The 21,382-nt window shown below is 35.2% G+C and overlaps 1 protein-coding gene across 1 annotated transcript in view; it reads left to right on the top strand.

Annotated features, from left to right (window-relative positions):
* Positions 1-19,234, top strand: part of ZSWIM2 (zinc finger SWIM-type containing 2) — a 31,611-nt gene extending 12,377 nt beyond the window's left edge. The window contains exons 5-9 of the mRNA XM_043577247.1: positions 6,259-6,510; positions 9,975-10,059; positions 10,755-10,867; positions 17,255-17,408; positions 18,339-19,234. Coding sequence (XP_043433182.1) covers positions 6,259-6,510; positions 9,975-10,059; positions 10,755-10,867; positions 17,255-17,408; positions 18,339-19,145 — 1,411 coding nt within the window. The 3' untranslated portion in view covers positions 19,146-19,234. The remainder of the gene's footprint in view (positions 1-6,258; positions 6,511-9,974; positions 10,060-10,754; positions 10,868-17,254; positions 17,409-18,338) is intronic.
* The last annotated feature ends 2,148 nt before the right edge of the window (positions 19,235-21,382 follow it).

Below are 21,382 nucleotides of genomic sequence, written 5' to 3'. Positions count from 1 at the left end.
ATTTCATAATGTCATGATCAGAAAATGTGCATGATAAGATTTCATTCTTTTTAAATTTATCGATATTTGTTAGTGACCTAATATGCAATCTATTCTGGAGAATGTTCCATGTGCACTTGAAAAGACTGTGTAGTCTGCTGTTTTGGGATATAATGTTCTGAATATCTGTTAGGTCCATCTGGCCAGTCCTGTCATTCAAAGCTACTCCTTCCTTGTTTATTTTCCGTCTGGCAGATGTATCCATTGATGTAAGTGGGGTGTTAAAGTCCCCTACTATTATCGTATCATTGTCAGTTTATTCCTTTATGCCTGTTAATAGGTCCTTTCTGGCTTTAGGTGCTGCTATGTTGAGTGCATAAATATTTACAGTTGTTATATCCTTTTTTTGGATTGTTCCCTTTATCATTATTAGTGTCCTTCCTTTTCTCTTGTCACAGTCTTTGTTTTCAAGTCTATTTTGTCCAGTATAAGCATTGCTACTTCAGCTTTCTTTTCACTTTCATTTGCATGGTAAGTGGTTTTCTAGCTCTTCATTTTCAATCTGCATATGTCTTTAGGTCTGAAGTGAGTCTCTTGAAGGTGACATATAGATGAGTCTTTTTTTTTTTGAAAAATATGTGCTAACATTTATTTTGTACGAGATAAAAATGGGTCCCAGAAAGGCTAAATGAATAGACCACAATCATACACGTTGTTAATAAAAGAACTATAACACATAACTCTCTCATAATAACGTAATTAAAAATTCTTCAAAAAACCCATTAGCTCTATCTGAGAAAAAGACTAAAGCTAATTTTTCTTTTTTTTTTTAACATGAAATTTATTGTCAAATTGGTTTCCATACAACACCCAGTGCTCATCCCAACGGGTGCCCTCCTCAATGCCCATCACCCACTTTCCCCTCCCTCTCACCCTGCCCCTCCCCCCATCAACCCTCAGTTTGTTCTCAGTTTTTAAGAGTCTCTTATAGTTTGCCTCCTTCCCTCTCTGTAACTTTTTTTCCCCCTTCCCCTCCCCCATGGTCTTCCATTAAGTTTCATAGGATCCACATAAGCATGAAAACATATGGTATCTGTCTTTCTCTGTATGACTTATTTCATTTAGCATAACACTCTCCAGTTCCATCCATGTTGCTACAAAAGGCCATATTTCATTCTTTCTCACTGCCAAGTAGTATTCCATTGTATATATAAACCACAACTTCTTTATCCATTCATCAGTTGATGGACATTTAGGCCCTTTCCATAATTTGGCTATTGTTGAAAGTGCTGCTATAAACATTGGGGTACGAGTGCCCCTATGCATCAGCACTCCTGTATCCCTTGGGTAAAATCCTACCAGTACTATTGCTGGGTCATAGGGTAGATCTATTTTTAATTTTGTGAGGAACCTCCACATTGTTTTCCAGAGTTTGCATTCCCACCAACAGTGCAAGAGGGTTTCAGTTTCTCCACATCCTTGCCAGCATCTATAGTGTCCTGATTTGTTCATTTTAGCCACTCTGACTGGTGTGAGGTGATTTCTCAGTGTGGTTTTGATTTGTATTGCCCTGATGAGGAGTGATGTTGAGCATCTTTTCATGTGCCTGTTGGCCATCTGGATGTCTTCTTTAGAGAAGTGTCTATTCATGTTTTCTGCCCATTTCTTCACTGGGTTATTTGTTTTTCGGGTGTGGAGTTTGGTGAGCTCTTTATAGATTTTAGATACTAGCCCTTTGTCCGATATGTCATTTGCAAATATCTTTTCCCATTCTGTCGGTTCCCTTTTAGTTTTGTTGATTGTTTCCTTTGCTGTGCAGAATCTTTTTATCTTCATGAGGTCCCATAGTTCATTTTTGCTTTTAACTCCCTTGCCTTTGGAGATGTGTCAAGTAAGAAATTGCTGCGGCTGAGGTCAGAGAGGTTTTTTCCTGCTTTCTCCTCTAGGGTTTTGATGGTTTCCTGTCACATTCAGGTCCTTCATCCATTTTGAGTTTGTTTTGTGTTTGATGTAAGAAAGTGGTCTAGTTTCATTCTTCTGCATGTTGCTGTCCAGTTCTCCCAGCACCATTTGGTAAAGAGACTGTCTTTTTTCCATTGGATATTCTTTCCTGCTTTGTCAAAGATTAGTTGGCCATACTTTTGTGGGTCCAATTCTGGAGTCTCTATTCTATTCCATTGACCTATGTGTCTGTGTTTGTGCCAGTACCATGCTGTCTTGATGATTACAGCTTTGTAGTAAAGGCTAAAGTCTGGGATTGTGATACCTCCCGCTTTGGTCTTCTTCAATATTACTTTGGCTATTTGGAGTCTTTTGTGGTTCCATACAAATTTTAGGATTATTTTTCTAGCTTCGCAAAAAAAAGAGAACTACAGGCCAATATCCCTGATGAATATGGATGCAAAAATTCTCAACAAGATACTAGCAAATCGAATTCAACAGCATATAAAAAGAATTATTCACCATGATCAAGTGGGATTCATTCCTGAGCTTCAGGGCTGGTTCAATATAGGCAAATCAATCAATGTGATACATCACATTAATAAAAGAAAAGATAAGAACCATATGATCCTGTCAATAGATACAGGAAAAGCATTTGACAAAATTCAGCAGCCTTTCGTAATAAAAACCCTCAAGAATGTCAGAATAGAAGGAACATACTTAAACATCATAAAAGCCATTTATGAAAAGCCCACAGCTAATATCATCCTCAATGGGGAAAAACTGAGAGCTTTCCCCCTGAGATCAGGAACACGACAGGGATGTCCACTCTCACCACTGTTGTTTAACCTAGAGTTGGAAGTTCTAGCATCAGCAATCAGACAAAAAAAGGAAATCAAAGGCATCAAAATTGACAAAGATGAAGTCAAGCTTTCACTTTTTGCAGATGACTAGATATTATACATGGAAAACCCAATAGACTCCACCAAAAGTCTGCTAGAACTGATAAATGAATTCAGCAAAGTCACAGGATATAAAATTAATGTACTGAAATCAGTTGCATTCTTATAAACTAATAATGAAGCAACAGAAAGACATAAACTGATCCCATTCACATTTGCACCAAGAAGCATAAAATACCTAGGAATAAACCTAACCAAAGATGTAAAAGATCTGTATTCTGAAAACTATAGAGAGCTTATGAAAGAAATTGAGAAAGATACAAAGAAATGGAGAAACAGTCCATGCTTATGGATTGGAAGAATAAATATTGTTAAAATGTCAATACTACCCAAAGCAATCCACACATTCAATACAATCCCAATCAAAATTGCACCAGCATTCTTCTCAAAGCGAGATGAGTCATATATATATATATGTATATATATATATATATATATATTTACTCACCCTGTGTCCTTTGATTGGAACATTTAATTCATTTATATTTAAAAGTATTTATTGGTATATATGTACTTATTGCCATTTTGTTACTTGTTTTATGGTTGTTTTTGTAGTTCTCTGTTCCTTTCTTCTTTCTTGCTCTCTTGTGGTTTGATGGCTTCCTTTTGTGTTGTGCTTGGATTCCTTTCTCTTTACTTTTTCTATATCAATTATAAGGTTGTTTTTATATGGTTGTCATTTTTATGTGTGGTTGCCATTAGGTTCATATATAACATCCTATGAATATAATAGTGTATATACGTTAAATGTTGCTTTAATTTGAACCCATCTAAAGTACTAGGTTTGTAGTTGGGCAGCATTAGTAGTCACACCAGATGTCTGCCCTCAGCCTGTCTGTTGGAGCTGCAGTCATGCTGAAGTGCATAGTGCTCTCCTGTGTTGTCACCTGAGAGGGCTTCATTGGTAAATGGAGCCAGATGTCAGATTAGATGCCTACCTCCAGTCCATCTGTTGGGGCTGTTGTCACACCTGTCTGCAGGGTACTCTCTCTGCCTTGTCTCCTGAGAGGCTTTCGTGGGTGGATGGGTCCAGAAGTCAGACCCCATGCCTGCCCCCATTCTGTGTGCCCATGCTACAGTTGCACTGATTGACAGGGCAGTCTCTGAGCTTCCAACTGTAAGATTTGGCTTCTGGGACTGTGGGTGCACTGGTGTGTGTAGTTACCTTCTCCTCTCCCGAGAGCAGGAGTCGCTTTAGAGTGGTGCTGGTCCTTGCCAGGGCTGCCTACGGAGCATGTTAGGGCAAGAGCTGCTATGGGGGGACACCTACTGAGTGGGGCAAGTTGGTTGTCATGGATCCACATGATAATGTGAGGGCCAGAAGCACTGCAATAGCAAGATAGGTGGAAAGTGTTTAGCTGATTGCTACAAACATCCAGGTATCTAGCCTATGGGGCTGGGAAGAGGATAGAAATGGCACCCACCAGCTCTTTTGTTCTTGAAGTCTCTTAATGATCCTTGCCCTTCTAGGGCATGTTCTGAAATTAGTAAATAATCTCCTTCATGTGTACCCCCTGGTGCTTTTCAAACTGCTGCTTTTATTACTATATCTGGGCTGGGTTATTTGTTATGCTGGCTCTTTAATGGCAGGGACTCAGTTTCCTATCACCCTCTGGCTCTCCTGGAGCTAGGGCCTGCTGGCAGTGTTAAGCCCCATTGGTTTTCAAAGCCAAATGTTATGCGGACTTGTCTTCCCAGTGCAATTCCCTGTGCCTGAGGTGCCTGGTGTGGGGTCTGATTCTCTCACTTCTCCATGCTTGTGTTGCCCTTCCCATTGTGGTTAACCTCCACATGGGTTTAGTTCTTGACCACGTCTCTGCTCCCCCTATACTTTTGAATGTTGCATTCTCTCTACGATGAACTGTGAAAAATATGTTCTGCCAGTCTTTGGTTGTTTCTGAGTTAATTGCACTGATGTAGCTGTTATCTCAGTGTATCCATAGGACAACGTGACCTCAGGATTCTCCTACTTTGCCATCTTCCCAGTGTTCTACGTGTTTTTTTCCTTTGGTGATTTAAAGCTTATGAAAAAATTCTAATTTAATATGTTTGTAATTTCTTGTTAGGAGACATGTTGATAGAAAAACAATAAAAAGCTTTACGTATTGCTTAATTTATATTTAAATGCCCTTCTTCTGTTTCCTAACATATATGTTGTAACAGGTCCTGTTCTTATTCAAAATATTTCTAGGCTACAATATAAAGGGTGAAAATTAAAATCTAACTCCACTTTATTCCCTTCTCCCTTCTCCACTTTAGGCTATTAAGGTAGGATAATTTTCACATTTTTGTTTTATACCCATTGGCTCAGAGAAGTTACAAAGAATTTTCTGAGTAAAGATAGTACTTTAATATTCTAAAAATTCCTTTCAGTTTCAAATTCTATCTTTCAACCTAAGTAATTCAAATTTTTACCTATACACAAACATTTATTGAGAGTGTCATATTCATACTATTCTTCAAGGCACTGTAAAGTTGGACTTGGATATTTGGGCAACCATTTGCTATTGAATTTTTCATTTTCTTACTCCTGATTATTTGCCAAAATTTTCATCCGTGTAGTTTTTCATATAGCAGCTTCTTTTTTTTATTTTTTTAATGCTTATTTATTATTGAGAGAGACAGAGACAGAATGTGAGTGGATTGGGGCAGAGAGAGAGGGAAGCACAGAATCTGAAGCAGGCTCCAGTCTCTGAGCTGTCAGCACAGAGCCTGACACGGGGCTCAAACTCACAGGCTGTGAGATCATGACCTGAGCCGAAGGCGGACACTCAACCGACTGAGCCACCCAGGCACCCCTCATATGGCAGCTTCTATTGCATATTTTTAAATTATTAACTATTTCCCAAAATATTATTTCTCTCAGTAGATATTTTTCAGGTACTATCAAATATTGTGATTTCTAGAAAAATGAGGTGATACCCCTGCTCTCAGTGATGTCTTTCATTTAAGAATAATTACTATTGTTATAATTTTCTTTTTGGTCAAGATTATATTTATCCTGACTTTAAAAATGAAAAATACTGGAGTGCCTGAGTGGCTCTCTTAATCTCAGGGTTGTGGGTTTGAGCCCTAGGTTGGGTGTAGAGATAACTCAAAAATAAAATCTTAAAAAAAAGAAAATGATGCAAAATTGTTTGCCACCATTTCATTGGAATGGGGGAGAATTTGTTAGGAATTCTGGTGTATAGATTAAAGATGATAGATTAGGTAGGTGAATAAGATAATGTTTATGTGTATAATCACGCCATATCTGGAAAATTGGTTCAGAATCTGTTTTTATAGGAAACAAAGATGGTAGCACAGAAAGTTTTATTTATATAAATACATATAACTTTGATGGATACAAATGGTAAACTCATTTTATTTCTAACAGGTTTGGCTGTGGCAATAGCCTTCATATAAAATGCATGAAGATCCTAGCTAATTATCAGGATATGATATCAAATGCTTCCATGTTGAAATGTCCTCTATGTAGGAAAGAGTTTGCACCAATAAAACTTATTTTAGAGGAATTCAAAAACTCTAGCAAACTTGTAACTGCAGCTGAAAAAGAGCGACTGGACAAACACCTTGGAATTCCCTGTAATAACTGTAAACAATTTCCAATTGAGGGGAGATGTTATAAGTAAGTGTCATCACTAAAATGATAAACATGTTTTCTAACTCTTTTTAACATTAGAAAACTTGAAGCATTAGAGTACTAGTCATTTAGGCTGGGTTCTTCCTTCTGTATGTAGTATGTTTGAGTAAGTGATGGTTGCTTTTTTAGGATTTCCAGACTGGTGATCTACGTCAGCCTAGTACCTCAAAAACTCATTGTTTTATTCCTTCACTTACAGAAAGGTATTGGCTTTGCACTCCAGTCTAGATTGAGAGTGTGAAGTAGCATTCTGTCCTGGAAGCTCTGGACACAGGCTTGTTGCTTTGGCCTAAATGAATTTCCAAATTCAGAACCCTCCACTTCTAGACCTCTCAGCTTCTGTAACTTTCTTTGAACCATCATTGATATTGCCAAAAACTTCTATAATTGAGCTAGAGGGGTATTGACTAGATTGACTGAATATTTAATTGAGTTTCCTGAACTCCAAATTTCAACAAGTACATGTGTTTTTTGTTTCAATCCTATGCTTCAATGGCAATAATTATTAGAGAAAACAGTTTTTGTTACTTTTGTACTTAATCCCCAAACTTTACTGCAATTGCCACACTAAAACATCAACTAATTGCTATGCTTAGGAATTGTGTTTTAATTAAAATTTTAGCTTAACTGTATGTGAAGAAAATATTTTTTCCAGTCTTCATAGAAATACATTATGATGAGCCCAATTCATACATTTTTTAGAACCCTCTCATAAAATCATAAAACTGTTTTTAATCACTCCTGTCAGCAAATGGTAACTTTTCTGGTTTATAGTGTTTTAGTTCTTTGTTTTCCTTATGTGTCACATAGAAGAAAATCAACTGGATCACTGTAAGTAAGAGTCTTTACTGGAAAATGACTGGCCTGAGAAGACTCCAAAGGAACATTTTAACTTGAGAAAGAAGGTCAGAATTTTTGTGAAGGTTTAGCAGGTATTCAGCTAGCATCAGGAATGTTAGTTAAATAGGTTCCAGAAAAAGGAAGGACTTGATCTTCGGTATTAGTAACCATTGTTTTCAAGAGGTACAGATCCAAACAGTAAGAAGCTAAGATAACATGTGAAAGAGGGGGTTGGGAGGAACAGCTGTGAGAGATGAGGACATGAAGCAGACATGGTGTAAAATTCTCAGTCCTCGTTGTTGCCTGTTCCTCAAATTATTAGAGTGTGGCTTTTATAGATAATTTCAAATCTTTAAGTATTTTGTTAATGGTAGTGCACTCTTTTCCTCTGAGTTTTCTGACTGCTCTCTCTGTCTTTGTGGATGATTCTTCACACTACCCCTTGTACAGGAGGAAAAAATTTTCTATACCTTTCTAGGTTCTTTCATCTGGTCTATTAATTAAACTGACGTAAGACAGATTAATAGCATAAAAAGCAAATTTAAATTTGTTCATGCAGGAGCCTCACACTGACATGAAAGTTTCAAAGACAAGCAGTTAAGGCTTAGAAGCCATCCTGGGCTAAGGAGAAAGGGGGTAGGAGTTCGTGTCTTCAAAGGGAAAGAGGACAATTTATGGGAAGATGGGAAAAACAAATGTCAAGCCATGGTGAGACAATAGGACACAGAGAGGAATTTGAACAAAGAGGTCCTGCTGAGCTCCCTCCAGTTTATCATACCTAGTACATACTCTTTGTAGTTATCTCTGGTGATAGCTCTCTTCCTGGACTGGGCCTCTATCTAAATTCCTTTAGGTAGTTGAGGGGGAGATAAAAAGCTCTTCCTGACTCTTTTTGGGCCTTGATTGACTTGAGCTCAAAGTAATCCACATGCCACAGTGGCACATTCTGGGGAGACTTGTTCCAAATACAGGTCCACTGTTTTGCTCCCTGCTTACTGCCCTATGCTCGGAGAATAATTTCTCCACTCTAGGTTTGGCTTACAATTACTTACCTCTATATCAGTCCTCTCTTACAAATTAAAGAATTTATTTCAATATTTGTGACTTCACCTTCATTTCATTCCCTCAGATACTGGCATTTTAGTCATTAGCCTGAAAAACTATTCCCAGTAGTTTTAGTAATGTATTGAGTAGGAGACAAACTAGAAAGCTTTTCAGTTCCTTCTTCATTAGAGTTTCACAACAGAGCTACTTATCTTTTAAGAAGTTAATTCTAAATACATATATATGTGTGTGTGTGTGTGTGTGTGTGTGTGTGTGTGTGTGTATGTATATATATGTATATACATATGTATATATGTATACATATGTATATGTATACACACACACACATATATATGTTGAAATATAGAGATACTTAATTTTTTCTTGCCTAGCAAAATTTGGTGTATCAAATAAAATGCTCCATTGCTATGATTGGTTAATGTTAAATTAATAACAATAATAAATTAGTGCATGGGCTTCTAAATGTTTAAAGGACATATTTTCCCAGATTTCTCATGGAAATAGTTTTCTAAAACTTTAATAACTTGCATAAGAAAATAAGTTTGTTTGATTACTGCCCAGAATATTATTTGTTTGGTAAATATTGCTGCAAGTAAATTAAAATTATGTACTTATTGCAAATTTTTTTATAAATGATGTAAGTTTGAGATTAAAGCTTTTGTGGAAAGTGAAATTTCTGTTTATTTAATAACTTTTTATACATATAACTTTTTACATATTGTGAGAAAAAAAGGGAATATAATTTTTATTTTTAAGAAGTATTCTGCTAAGCACAACTCTCGCATTCTTGAAACAATTGGAAAACACTGGCTAATCAAACGATAGAATATCTAATAGGCTATAAATCCTATAGGAATTTAGATAAAGAAAGAAATGAAAATTAAGGTACTGTGGAAAGAAATCATGGAAGGATTGTGTGGTAGACAAAATAATGCCTTCCCAAATATGTCCACATTCTTATGCCCAGAACTTACCTAACATAGGGGAATTAAAGTTGCAGATGTAATTAAGATTGCTAAACACCTGACCTTGAAGTAAGAAGATTATTCTTGATTTCCTGGGCCAAATGTAATCACAAGTGTTCTTAAAAGTGGAAAGGGAGGCAAAAAAAGAGTCAGAAGGAGATGTGACTTTGGAAGAAAAGCCCAGAGAGACAAAGCATTGCTTGCGTTGAAGATAAAGGAAAGGACAACAAGCTAAGCCAAGGAAGGTAGACAGCTTCTAGAAAATGGAAAGACCAAGGAAAGGGGTCCCCTTTAGAACCTCCAGAAACAAATGCAACCCTGTTGACCCTTTGATTTTGGTCCCTTGAGACCTATGTCAGCCTTCTATCCTACAAAACTATAAGATAATTAAGTTGTGTTGTTAAGCTGCTAAATTTGCTGTAATTTGTTACAGTAGTGGTAGGAAGATAATAACAGGTGCGAAAAGATGGGCCTTGTCCTATCTGCCTAGTTCCCAGGAAATTTTAGCTGGAATTTTTCACCTAAACCATCAAAATAATTGTTTTTTTTCTTGTGTGTCTTAATATTTTGCCTTTTTAGGTGTACTGAATGCATAGAATATCACTTATGCCAGGAATGTTTTGATAGTTGCTGCCATCTTTCTCATCCCTTTACATTTCGTGAGGTACAGTTTCCATCTTGAATTATATGGTGTTTGTATTTATCCTGTTGTAAATCTAAATAAAGTAAATCTAAGAATAATAATACATAACACTTTGGAATAGAGATGATTGTTTTTTAATAAAAACCTAAGACTATATTTTTAGGAGAATTCTTTTTCATAGAGATGTACAGTGCAACTAACTCTCACATTGGTAGTTTATAAAATCTAACAATAACAAACATCTGATGACATTACACATAAATCTTAAGTATAGGAATTACAGCCACTAAACTTGAAAATTCATTTTAAAAAAAGCTCAGCATTTCTAATTGGCATAACTTATTGACAACAACTTATGGTTTTAAATTTTCTTACATCAACAATAATGAAATTTTATTTCAATCCTTTATACTGTATACTTAGAAGTAAATACCTCCTGATGTTGAATAATAATTCTACCTTCTACCTATTAGACAAGATAAAACATCCACAAAAAAATTACTATTATTCATTAATATTCTTCCCTTAAAAAGTAATGTTAGTATAGTAGCTGTACAATAGTATATTAGACTCACTAATAATTTATAAATTTTTAATGTTAAAAATTTTTAAATGAATATTATTCACATTATGTTGTTAATATGTGGCTGATTTTAATCCACAAAATTAAAAATTTCCATGATTTGCAAAGTAACATTTATTTTTACCTATTACAGAAGAGAAATCAAAGATGGAGATCACTAGAAAACAGATCAGATGAAACTGTAAAATATGTAGATATTAAAAATGAGACAGAAGAAAAGATGCCACATTTTCAAGGAAAGCAAGGGTAAGATTCTCAGTGAAGCTTACATTTCTTTTGTGACTTGGGACATTTAAATAATTTTTCAGTTTGAATAAGTTTTATTCACTCCTTTATTCAGTAAATATTAATTATATCCTAGTAACATTATTATGCAAGTAAAAAGGAAGGCTTTAGAGTCAGACTGCTTGAATCTAATCCTTGTACAACTATAAGTTGGCAGTGTAACTTTTGGGCTAGTTAACTACTTTGCTTCTCTTCCACATTTTTTTCATCTTTAAAATGTGGATGGGGTGCCTGGGTGGCTCAATCAGTTGAATGTCTGACTTCAACTCAGGTCATGATCTTGTGGCTCGTGAGTTCGAGTCCCATATTAGGCTCTGTGCTGACAACTCAGAGCCTACTAGCCTGCTTCAGATTCTGTGTCTCCCTCTCTCTCTGCTCCTGCTCTGCTCGTGCTCTGTCTCTCTCTCTCTCTCTCAAACATTAAAAAATAAATAAATAAATAAATAAATAAATAAATAAATAAATAAATAAATAAAATGTGGATAATTATAAAACCAGCCTCATAGGAATTTTGTGAATATAAAATGGTTCAGACACACAGCAAATACTCAAATAATGTCTGTTATTATTAATACTACCAGAGATTCTACTAGGCATTAGGGATATAGTAGTTTCCTCAGTAAATAATTGATCATCTAAGTAAATGTAAAATTAAAAATGACATGTTATTAAAAAAATACAGGGGGATTTGATACTTGTTTTGAAGCGATTGATCTCTAGGGGAAGGAAGTCTTTTCTGCCTCACTCCCCCACTGTTTCTCCCTCATGGAGGAAGAATGCTGAGTGGATTGATTGTATTTCACAACCTTGATTGAGCTGTTTATTAGTGGACAGGCCTTCAAATTTTTTGTCATATTCCTTATTAAAGAAAATATACTGTGTATTATTAACACATTAGCTATAAAAAATATACAAAAGAAATAATTTTGAAAGGATATGGGATAAAATTAGTTTTTAAAAATAACTTCAGGGGCACCTGGGTGACTCAGTCAGTTAAGTGTCTGACTCGATTTCGGCTCAGGTCATGATCTCACAGTCATGAGCTGGATCCCCATGTTGGGCTCTGCACTTAATGTGGGGCCTGCTTAAGATTCTCTCCCTTCCTCTCCCTCTGCAGCTCCTCCACTTGCACTCTGTCTCTGAGTAAATAAATAAATAAATAAATAAATAAAGTCCCTTTATTAGTAATAATAATAATTTTAGTGAATTATCCAAATAAAAATTGTCCTTACTCTCATTAACACGAAAACACACATACATTTCTGTCCAATCCAGTGGATATTTACCCATGTCCTATGGGTGCTTCAGACACTTTGTAGACCACAGGTCTTATGAAGCATAAAATAACTTGTGGGTATATAATAAGCCTATACTAAGGCTCTCCATCTCCATTTCCTCTGGCTCTGGCTAGGTTCCTAGGCTCTGGCTGTTACACTTCAACCTATTTGGATAATAAATTGTATAACTAAATGTGTTGAAGATATTGTAGGTAGAGACAAGAGAACATTAAGGTAGAGAAACATTCTAGGCAGAGAAAGTGGATTAAATAAAAGGAGAGAGTTTCAAGATAAGGAATACTCACCACATTAAATAATAAAAATACACAGGTATTTTTTTTTAGTTGACAATCACAGGTATTTTTTTTTAGTTGACAATTAGATGATCTTGGTAAAAGCAGTTTCTGCAATATTATGGAAATATATCTGTAGAGTGATAAGAAACACAACAGAACATAGCATGCAACCCATGAATCAATGAGTAATTTTGACTTTCAAGTCTTATTATTTAAGAAATACATTTCTAAATTTTAATTCCAGTATAATTAACATACAGTGTTATATTAGTTTCAGGTACACAATAGAGTGATTCAACAATTCTACATATAACTCAGTTCTCATCCTGATAACTGTACTCAATTCTCTTCACATACTTCATGCATCCCCCACCCACCTCCCCTTTGGTAACCACCAATTTGTTCTCTATAGTTAAGAGTTTTTTGAGGTGCCAGGGTGCCTCAGTTAGTTTAGTGCCCAACTCTTGATTTTGGCTCAGGTCATTATCTCATGGTTCATAAGTTCAAGCCCCATGCTGGGGGAGCCTGCTTGGAACTCTCTCTCTCTCTCCCTGTCTCTCTGCCCTTCCCCTACTCTCATTCTGTCTCTCTCTTTCTCCCTCTCTCTCTCTGTCTCTGTCTCTGTCTCTATCTCTCTCTCTGTCAAAATAAGTAAATACTTAAAAAAAAGAGAGTTTTTTGGCTTGTCTCTTTTTTTCTTTGTTTTGTTTCTTAAATTCCACATATGAGTGAAATCATATGGTATTTGTCTTTTTCTGACTGACTTATTTCACTTAACATTATACCCTCTACATCCCATGTTGTCATAAATGGCAAGATTTCATTCGTTTTTATGGCTGAGTAATATTCCAGTGTGTGTGTGTATACTTCTTTTTTGTCCATTCATCTACCTTCTTTGTCCACTCATCTATCAGTGGACATTTGGGTTGTTTCCATAATTTGGCTATTGTGTATAATGCTCCAATAAACATAGGGGCACATATATTCTCTCAAATTAGTGTTTTCATATTCTTTGGGTAATACCCACTAGTGTGATTACTGGATCATAGAATACTTCTTTTTTTAATTTTTTGAGGAACCTCCATATTGTCTTCAATAATGGGGCCATACCAGTTTGCATTCCCACCAATAGTACAAGAGGGTTCCTTTTTTGTCCACATTCTCACCAACACATGTTGTTACTTGTATTTTTTGTTTTAGCCATTCTGGAAGATGTGAGGTGATATCTTATTGTGATTCCCTGATGATTAGTGATGTTGAGCATCTTTCCATGTGTCTGTTGACCATCTGTAAGTCTTCACTGAAGAAATGTCTGTTCACGTCCTCTGCCCACTTTTAATTAGATTATTTGATTCGTGTTGAGTTTTGTAAGTTCTTTATACATTTTAGATGCTAACCACTTGTCAGATAAGTCATTTGTAAATATCTTCTCCCATTCAGTAGGTTGGCTTTTAGTTTTGTTTGTTGTTTACTTTGCTGTGCAGAAGTTTTTTTTATTCTTATTTTGATGTAGTCCTAATAGGTTTTTTGTCTTTTTTGCTTTTTTTTGTTTTTTTTGTTTTTTTGTTTTTTGTTGTTTTTTTTTTTTTGCTTTTGCTTCTCTTTCCTCAAGAGACATAGCTAGAAAGATGTTCTTATGGTTGATATTTGAAGAGTTAATGCCTGTGCTCTCTTCTATGATTTTTATGGTTTCAGGTCTCACATTTAGGTCTGCAATCCATTTTGAGTTGATATTTGTATATGATGTAAGAGAGTGGTCCAGTTTCATTCTTTTGCATATAACTGTGCAGCTGTCCACAAACCATTTATTGAAGATACTTTTCTTCCATTGCATATTCTTGCCTCCTTTGTTGACGATTAATTGGCCATATAATTGTGGGTTTATTTTTGGACTTTCTGTTCTGCTCCATTGATCCATAGGTCTGTTTTTCTGCCAGTACCATACTGTTTTGATTACTACAGCTTTGTAATACAACTTGAAATCTGGAATTGTGATACCTCCAGCTTTGTTTTTCTTTTTCAAGATGTCTTTGACTATTCAGGGTCTTTTGTGATTCCATACAAATTTTAGGGTTGTTCTAGTTCTGTGAAAAATGCTGTTGGTAGTTTTTTTTTTTTTAAGTTTATTTATTTATTTTGAGAGAGAGAGAGTGCCTGCATGAAAGTGGGGGAAGGGCAGAAAGAGAGACAGAGGATCTGAAGCAGGCTCTGTGCTGACAGCAGAGAGCCCAGTGTGGGGCTCAAACCTACGAACCATGAGATCATGACCTTAGCTAAAGTCAGATGCCTAACTGACTGAGCCACCCAGGTGCCCCTGTTAGTATTTTTATAGAGATTGCATTAAAGCTGTAGGTTGCTTTGGGTAGTATGGACATTTTAACAATATTTTTTTTCAATCCATGAGCATGGGATGTTTTCCCATTTGAGTGTTGGCACTGCACTTGTTCCCACACATGTCTGTGTATCTAGACTGGGGGCTAGGGGAGGGAAATGGTGCCCACCAGCTATTTGGTTCTTGGAATTATCTCCCAAAGATTGCTTCCTCTCCAGCACATACTCTGAGATTTGCAAATACATCTCCTTCCTGTATATCCCAGGCGTTTTTTAAACTGCTGTTTCTATGCTGATCTCAGTGGGGCTGTTTGTTTTGCTCTTTTAGGGTGGAGACTCAGTTTCTTATCCCTCTGGCTCTCCCAGAGCCAACCCTTTTGATTTTTAAAGTTCCAGTTGTTAAGCCCCACTGATTATAAGAACTCACAAAGTTAGGCCCCTCTAGTTTTCATAGCTAAATGTTATGGGGATTTGTCTTCTCTGTGCAGATTCCCCATGCCTGAAGTGCCTGGTTTGGGGTCTGGTCCTCCCCCCTTTCCACACTAATGGCATCTCTCCCCATTCTGGACAGTACCACAGGTCAGTTTGGCTCCCAACTGCATCTCCACCCTCCTTACCTTCTTTGATGTAGACTCTTGCCTACATTTAGCTGTGAACAGTCTGTTCTTCCAGTCTTCATGTCATTTTTTGGGTTATTTAACCTGATGTGAGTGTTATGTAGGTGTACAAATGGGACAAGGTGATCCTAAGATACCCCTACTCTGCCATCTTCCCCAGAAGTGTGGAAATACATTTTGTAAGGCTATAGTTGTCATACTGACTCCTCTGATGGATCTGGCAAAGTAAATTGAAAACCTTCTGGAAAAAAATTCACCATTCTAGATGCCACTAAGAACGTTATTCATGGGGAGAGGTCATAATATTAACATTAACAAGAGTTTGGAAGAAGTTGATTCCAACCCTCATGGATGATTTTGAGGGGTTCACTATTTCAGTAGAGGAAGTAACTGCAGATATGGTGGAAATAGCAAGGGAAATAGAATTAGAAGTGGAGCCTGAATATGTGACTGAATTGCTGCAGTCTCATGATAAAACTTAAATAGGTGAGGGGTTGCTTCCTATGGATGAGCAAAGAAAGTGGTTTCTTGAGAGAGAATCTATTCCTGGTGAAGATGCTGTAAAGATTGTTGGAATGACAACAAAGGATTTAGAATATTATATCAACTTAGTTAATAAAGCAGCTGTAGGGTTTAAGAGTATTGATTAATTTTGAAATAAGTTCTTCTGTGGGTAAACTGCAATCAAGCAGCATCACATGCTACAGAAAAATCATCCATGGAAGGAAGTGTCAGTTGATGAGGCAAACTTCATTGTTATCTTATTTTAAAAAATTGTCTCAGCCATTCCAACCTTCAGCAACCAGCACCCTGATCAGTCAGCAGTCTTTAACATTGAGACAAGACCAGCAAAATATTATAATGCACTGACAGCTCAAATAATGTTAGCATTTTTAACAGTAAGGCATTTTTTAGTTCAAGTATGTACATTGCTTTCTCAAACATAGTATTATTGCACACTTAATAGATTACAGTATAATGTAAACATAACTTTTATGTGTACTGAAAACCAAAAAATTCATTTGACTTGCTTTACTGTGGTACTCACTTTATTGTGGTGGTCTGGAACCAAACCCACAATACCTCCAAGGTATGCCTGTATTTGAACTATGTTCTGAATGACTTTTGAATAATAGGAATGTGTCTAACCTTTAGCTAAGTTGTGTTTTTAAATGTTTATCTGTGTCATCAGTTGGTAATGGCATCAAATAGCAGTTAATTTACATTGATCTGAGTTATGTTGGTTCGTACTTCTGGTACAAAAATGGGTTTGGTACTTTTAGAGTCACATTAACATAGTCTAACAATACTAAAGTAGTAAACATATCCCAAGGGAAAATGAGTTTCCTCCTAGATTCGTATCTACCAATTTATCATAGTAGCCTGAAATATTTAATGTGGCTTACTGTGCCCCTTACTTCCTACCAGATGGCAGAGTGAATTGGATTGTATTTTTCTAAACACAAGGTGTATGTGTTGGCTCAGACTGAAATAATTTGAGTATATGTTTCTTATTAAAATTTTGTTCTTGTTTCATATACATTAAAAAGTGCAAATCAAAAAATTTCAGGTTAGGGTTTTTATTTGAAATGACTAAATTAAATTTTGTTATTTATGAAGTTGATGTTGAGGTTGGATCTGTCTTGTTCAGCATCAATATAGTAGATTTTTTAACTTTATAGTGTATGAGATTTATTACCTTCAGTTCAAGAAAATATTGGAATCGTTTACATTATTTATATGGAGGTAATTTACCTGTGCTATTGACTACTTCCTGATCTATAATCACATATAAACATTAATATCTTTCTGCTCATTCTCATTCAGCCAAGTTTACACACCAAAACAAGTGGTAAAGTCACTGCCTCTCTTACTGATTACAAAAACTAGTAAGCTGCTTGCTCCAGGCTACCAGTGTCGACTTTGTTTGAAGGCATTTTGTCTTGGTCAACATACAAGATTGCTACCATGTGCTCACAAGGTAGAAGTCACATCATTTTAGTTTGTCTTTCCTTGTAGGGCCAGTGTTTATAAATGAATTGACAGTTTAAGTTTCTCCTGCCACTTTTTAGTTATATCATGTGCAGAGATGTTCATATTGAACAGTGTATGGTAGAAGAGCCCTAGCAGAGACCATTGAGAAGGCAGCTCTGTCCCCTGTGGATGGATTTTTGTTGATTAGGACTCATTTCTATATATGCTATCCAGAAAAGATAAAAGGCTCTTCAAGTTAGATTATTTTATCTTACTTCAGTTACTTGCAGAAAGAAAAAGCTTATAGAATATTAACCTAACGTGTTTTGTGATTCTTTGGATGAAACAGACGCTTAATTTGACATAGTTTTTATTTCAAATGAATTCACTAGAATTAAAGTTTAATGTTGTTTGATCATTATATATTTGGTAACCAGGTTTTTTTCTGAAATAAAGTTACTGTAAATATTTAAGCTTTAGAGTCACCTTTATTTAAAATGTCTGATAGGTTGTTTTCTTCCCAAGAATGTGATTTATTTTTATATCTTTTTATATCTTATATTTTACCATTTTATATCTTACCATTACCAGATCTATTTCCAAGTCTAGTTGGTTATGACTATTTTTATTATTTAATACATTTCATTCATTAGAAAGCAACAGTGAAATTGATGACTTAAGTAGTAAGATTTCATGAGATTACCAAAAAAAATCCATAGAAGGATTTCCATTTTAATGTTGAAAATAGACATCAGTCCATAACCAATTCAGTTTTACTCTTCAAAATATTTCCATAAAACTTGATAAATTATAGTTATATTCCATTTTGCTAGTTTTAATAATAACATAATAATGAAACCTGGAGAAATTTGCATAGATAATGTACATTATAAACAAGACAATTATATCTCTGATTAATTTGTAATTTTTTTTTTAGTTTCATAGGAAATGTATTGACAGTTGGTTATTATACAAGTGCAATTCATGCCCTATTGATGGACAAGTTATATATAACCCTTTAATCTGGAAAGATACAGCAGTAAATGGACACACACATCAGTCCATTTCAAACACAAACATCACTCATCTGTCAAAACAGGAAGAACCAGAACTTTTCGTTCCTGGTACTGGATTAGTCTTAAAACAAAATAGACTTGAAATTTTACCTAGCATACCTCAACATGATTCTGAAAAGTTGAATACACCTGAAAGTCCAACAGATACCTATCAGAATATAACAATAGATGATCTATTCTCCATCAAGTTAGATGATTCAAACTCAAGAAGATTAATCTATGAATATAAAATTAGCCAACATTTCCCCAAGTATCTTCAAGATTCACTCACTGAACACATTGGAAAAATGTCATCTCAAGCATTTCTTCCTTCCATTACTAACAAGAATATTATATGTCTCACTGCAATGGAAAGCCCATGTATCAGTGAAAAATGGCACACTAGTCAAAGCCAGAAGATGGCCAAGGACTGTAAACATATTAACCACAATCCAAAGAAGACTCTTGGTACTAGAATAAAAGACAAGAAGAGATCAAATACTTCACTACAAGAAGATTTAAATCTTATTGTCAGTTGGGGTACAAGTAAACTTAGTTTGTCTAAAAGATATAGTAATTATATGAGAAAAGTTAGACAAAAATGTAATCTGTCAAGAAGGCCTGTATCTCACCCTTTAAATACAAAAAGTACTGAGCTATCTTTAATATTGGAAGGAGTTCAGTTATGAAAATGCATGTTTTATTAACATCAGAAAATGTTTGAATATTGAACATAAAAATGTTTCATTTGTAGAACATAAACATCATATACTCTTGACAAATGTGTATAGAATTCTTTGTTGTCATTTTGCCTATTTGTCTGAATGACTAGGTACACTTAAATGACCCCATTCCTTATAAGACTTAAATCATTAGGTGCTTTGATCAATATGTTCAGGATATTAATTATGAATAATTTTTAAAAATTTTATTTCATACTGATTAAAATAACTATTTTTACTTAAAGTAAGGAAATAGATTTTCCTTGCATGGAGTCACTGTTTTTAAACATTGAACTTGATACATGTAACATGGAAGGATTCTTTCTAGGTCTTTGTGTATTTTTTGCATTTTAATATTCATACAAACCTATAGGAATATTCACACAAACCTATAAGAAAATCCAGATGGTAGTTGTCTCTTTCACTTTATATCCATAAAGGTATTTTTTATACATTAAAGTAAAATAAAATATAGTGCTGTAAGTTATGCCACATTTACAATGGTTTCACTTATTTCAAGAAACTTATAAGTACTACCAAATTTCTTGATACAATCAGTATTAAAGGATCTGTTTTTTTTTAAACCAGCCCCATTTCCAAAATAATGAACTATTGTTTCAAAATATTCACTTGAAAAATATAACCCTTAGATTCTTATTTTGCTTATTTTTAAAAAATTTATGGCTCAGTATCTTTTCAAGTTTTTGTATTAAAATATTGATATTATTTCATTGACTTTTATTATCTATGACAAGGAAAAAAACCTCACATAATATTTTTGTCACAGTGTTAATGGAATACATAGTTCTATGAAACAGATCTTGAAGACATCAAGCAGAGAAAGTTCTTTGAAATAGCATTTGAATTTAAAGAAATGACTAAATTGAAGTTAATCACAGGCAGCAATCACTAAAATGTAGTTCAGAAATAGTAACCGAGAGTTCATTAGACCATGAGCTACATTTTTAAATGAATGGAAAACTTGGTTCATTTTTGATATGCAAATGGAGGACCAAATACATTTGTCAGCAATCACAAATTTTATCAACCTTTTTTTTTCCCTTGGTAAGTTAAGGTGAAGCAAACTGCAAAATAACTTTCCAATTAATCAAATATTATTTATGTTCTAATTGATATTCTTTTTAAAAGAATTCTTCCAAAAGGAAAAGGAAAGAAAATGCTTTGGAAAGCAAAGTATATGAAAGAGATACAAAAGAACCATAAGAAATTGGGATGTTAGTAAAGAAAAAAAAAAGATTTATTATTTAGTTTAAAGAAAGATATACTATGGACACTATTCCTATACTAGTCAAACTTATCATGATCATTCTGCAATTATTTGAGTTTTTATTATTGCAGTAGTATACTATACATAAAATACTACACCCATGATTTTGAAAGGAGAGTAGATAACTACTGGAATAAAAATTTCTTAGGTTATGAGCAAGCTTTGCCCTGAAAGAGTTAGGGATATGAATTAGGTGACAAAGCAGAAGAGGATAAATAGTTCTCTGGTTTGTTATTAGACAAAATGAATTTCATAGAAGATGTCTGATTTCTAAGAATAGAGGTAATCCTATTTATGAAGAAGAAGATATGGCCTGAGATCAAGGGTAGCGATGAATGACCTAACAGCCTGGTCAGGGACCTAGAAGAAGAAACATTGAAAGATTGCAGACAAGCAGGCTAGGTGCTGATGGACATATGGGTGAGGGTCCTGCCGAAAGCTCCACCCACTGGGAGAATTTTCTCTTACCACTGCCTTTAAAGGCTACTCCTAGTGAGGCTACAGGGCAGTTGGCCATCCATTTTCAGTTTTCACCTACATATCCAGCCAACCCATCCAGAAGCCAAGACCACATTTTTTTCTCTGTCAGTCAGTCATAGGTTATTAACCAAAGGAGGGACACTGGTCCAACATTAATACTGATGAATGACATGGCAGTCTGGGCTCTCTGCTGATGCAGCTTGCCTTCTGATACTGCTAAAGTTATCTGGATGTACTGCTTCCACATGATGATGTTTTGCTGCTGCACCCAACCAACTTTATGACATGATGGCTCTAATAGACTCCAGCTCATGATGGGCATTTATGGATACATGATCAATCAAGTGGAATACCATGGTCAGGGGCTCCTCCACCAGAGCATGCCATGAATTGTTTTTCAAAAGGCAAATTTTATGGCCTTGCTCCAAAACCTCAG

Source organism: Prionailurus bengalensis, chromosome C1 (assembly GCF_016509475.1).
Source record: "Prionailurus bengalensis isolate Pbe53 chromosome C1, Fcat_Pben_1.1_paternal_pri, whole genome shotgun sequence".
NCBI lineage: Eukaryota > Metazoa > Chordata > Mammalia > Carnivora > Felidae > Prionailurus > Prionailurus bengalensis.
Note: the sequence above shows the minus strand (reverse complement) of the source record. Positions and strands in the feature narration are given on the sequence as shown.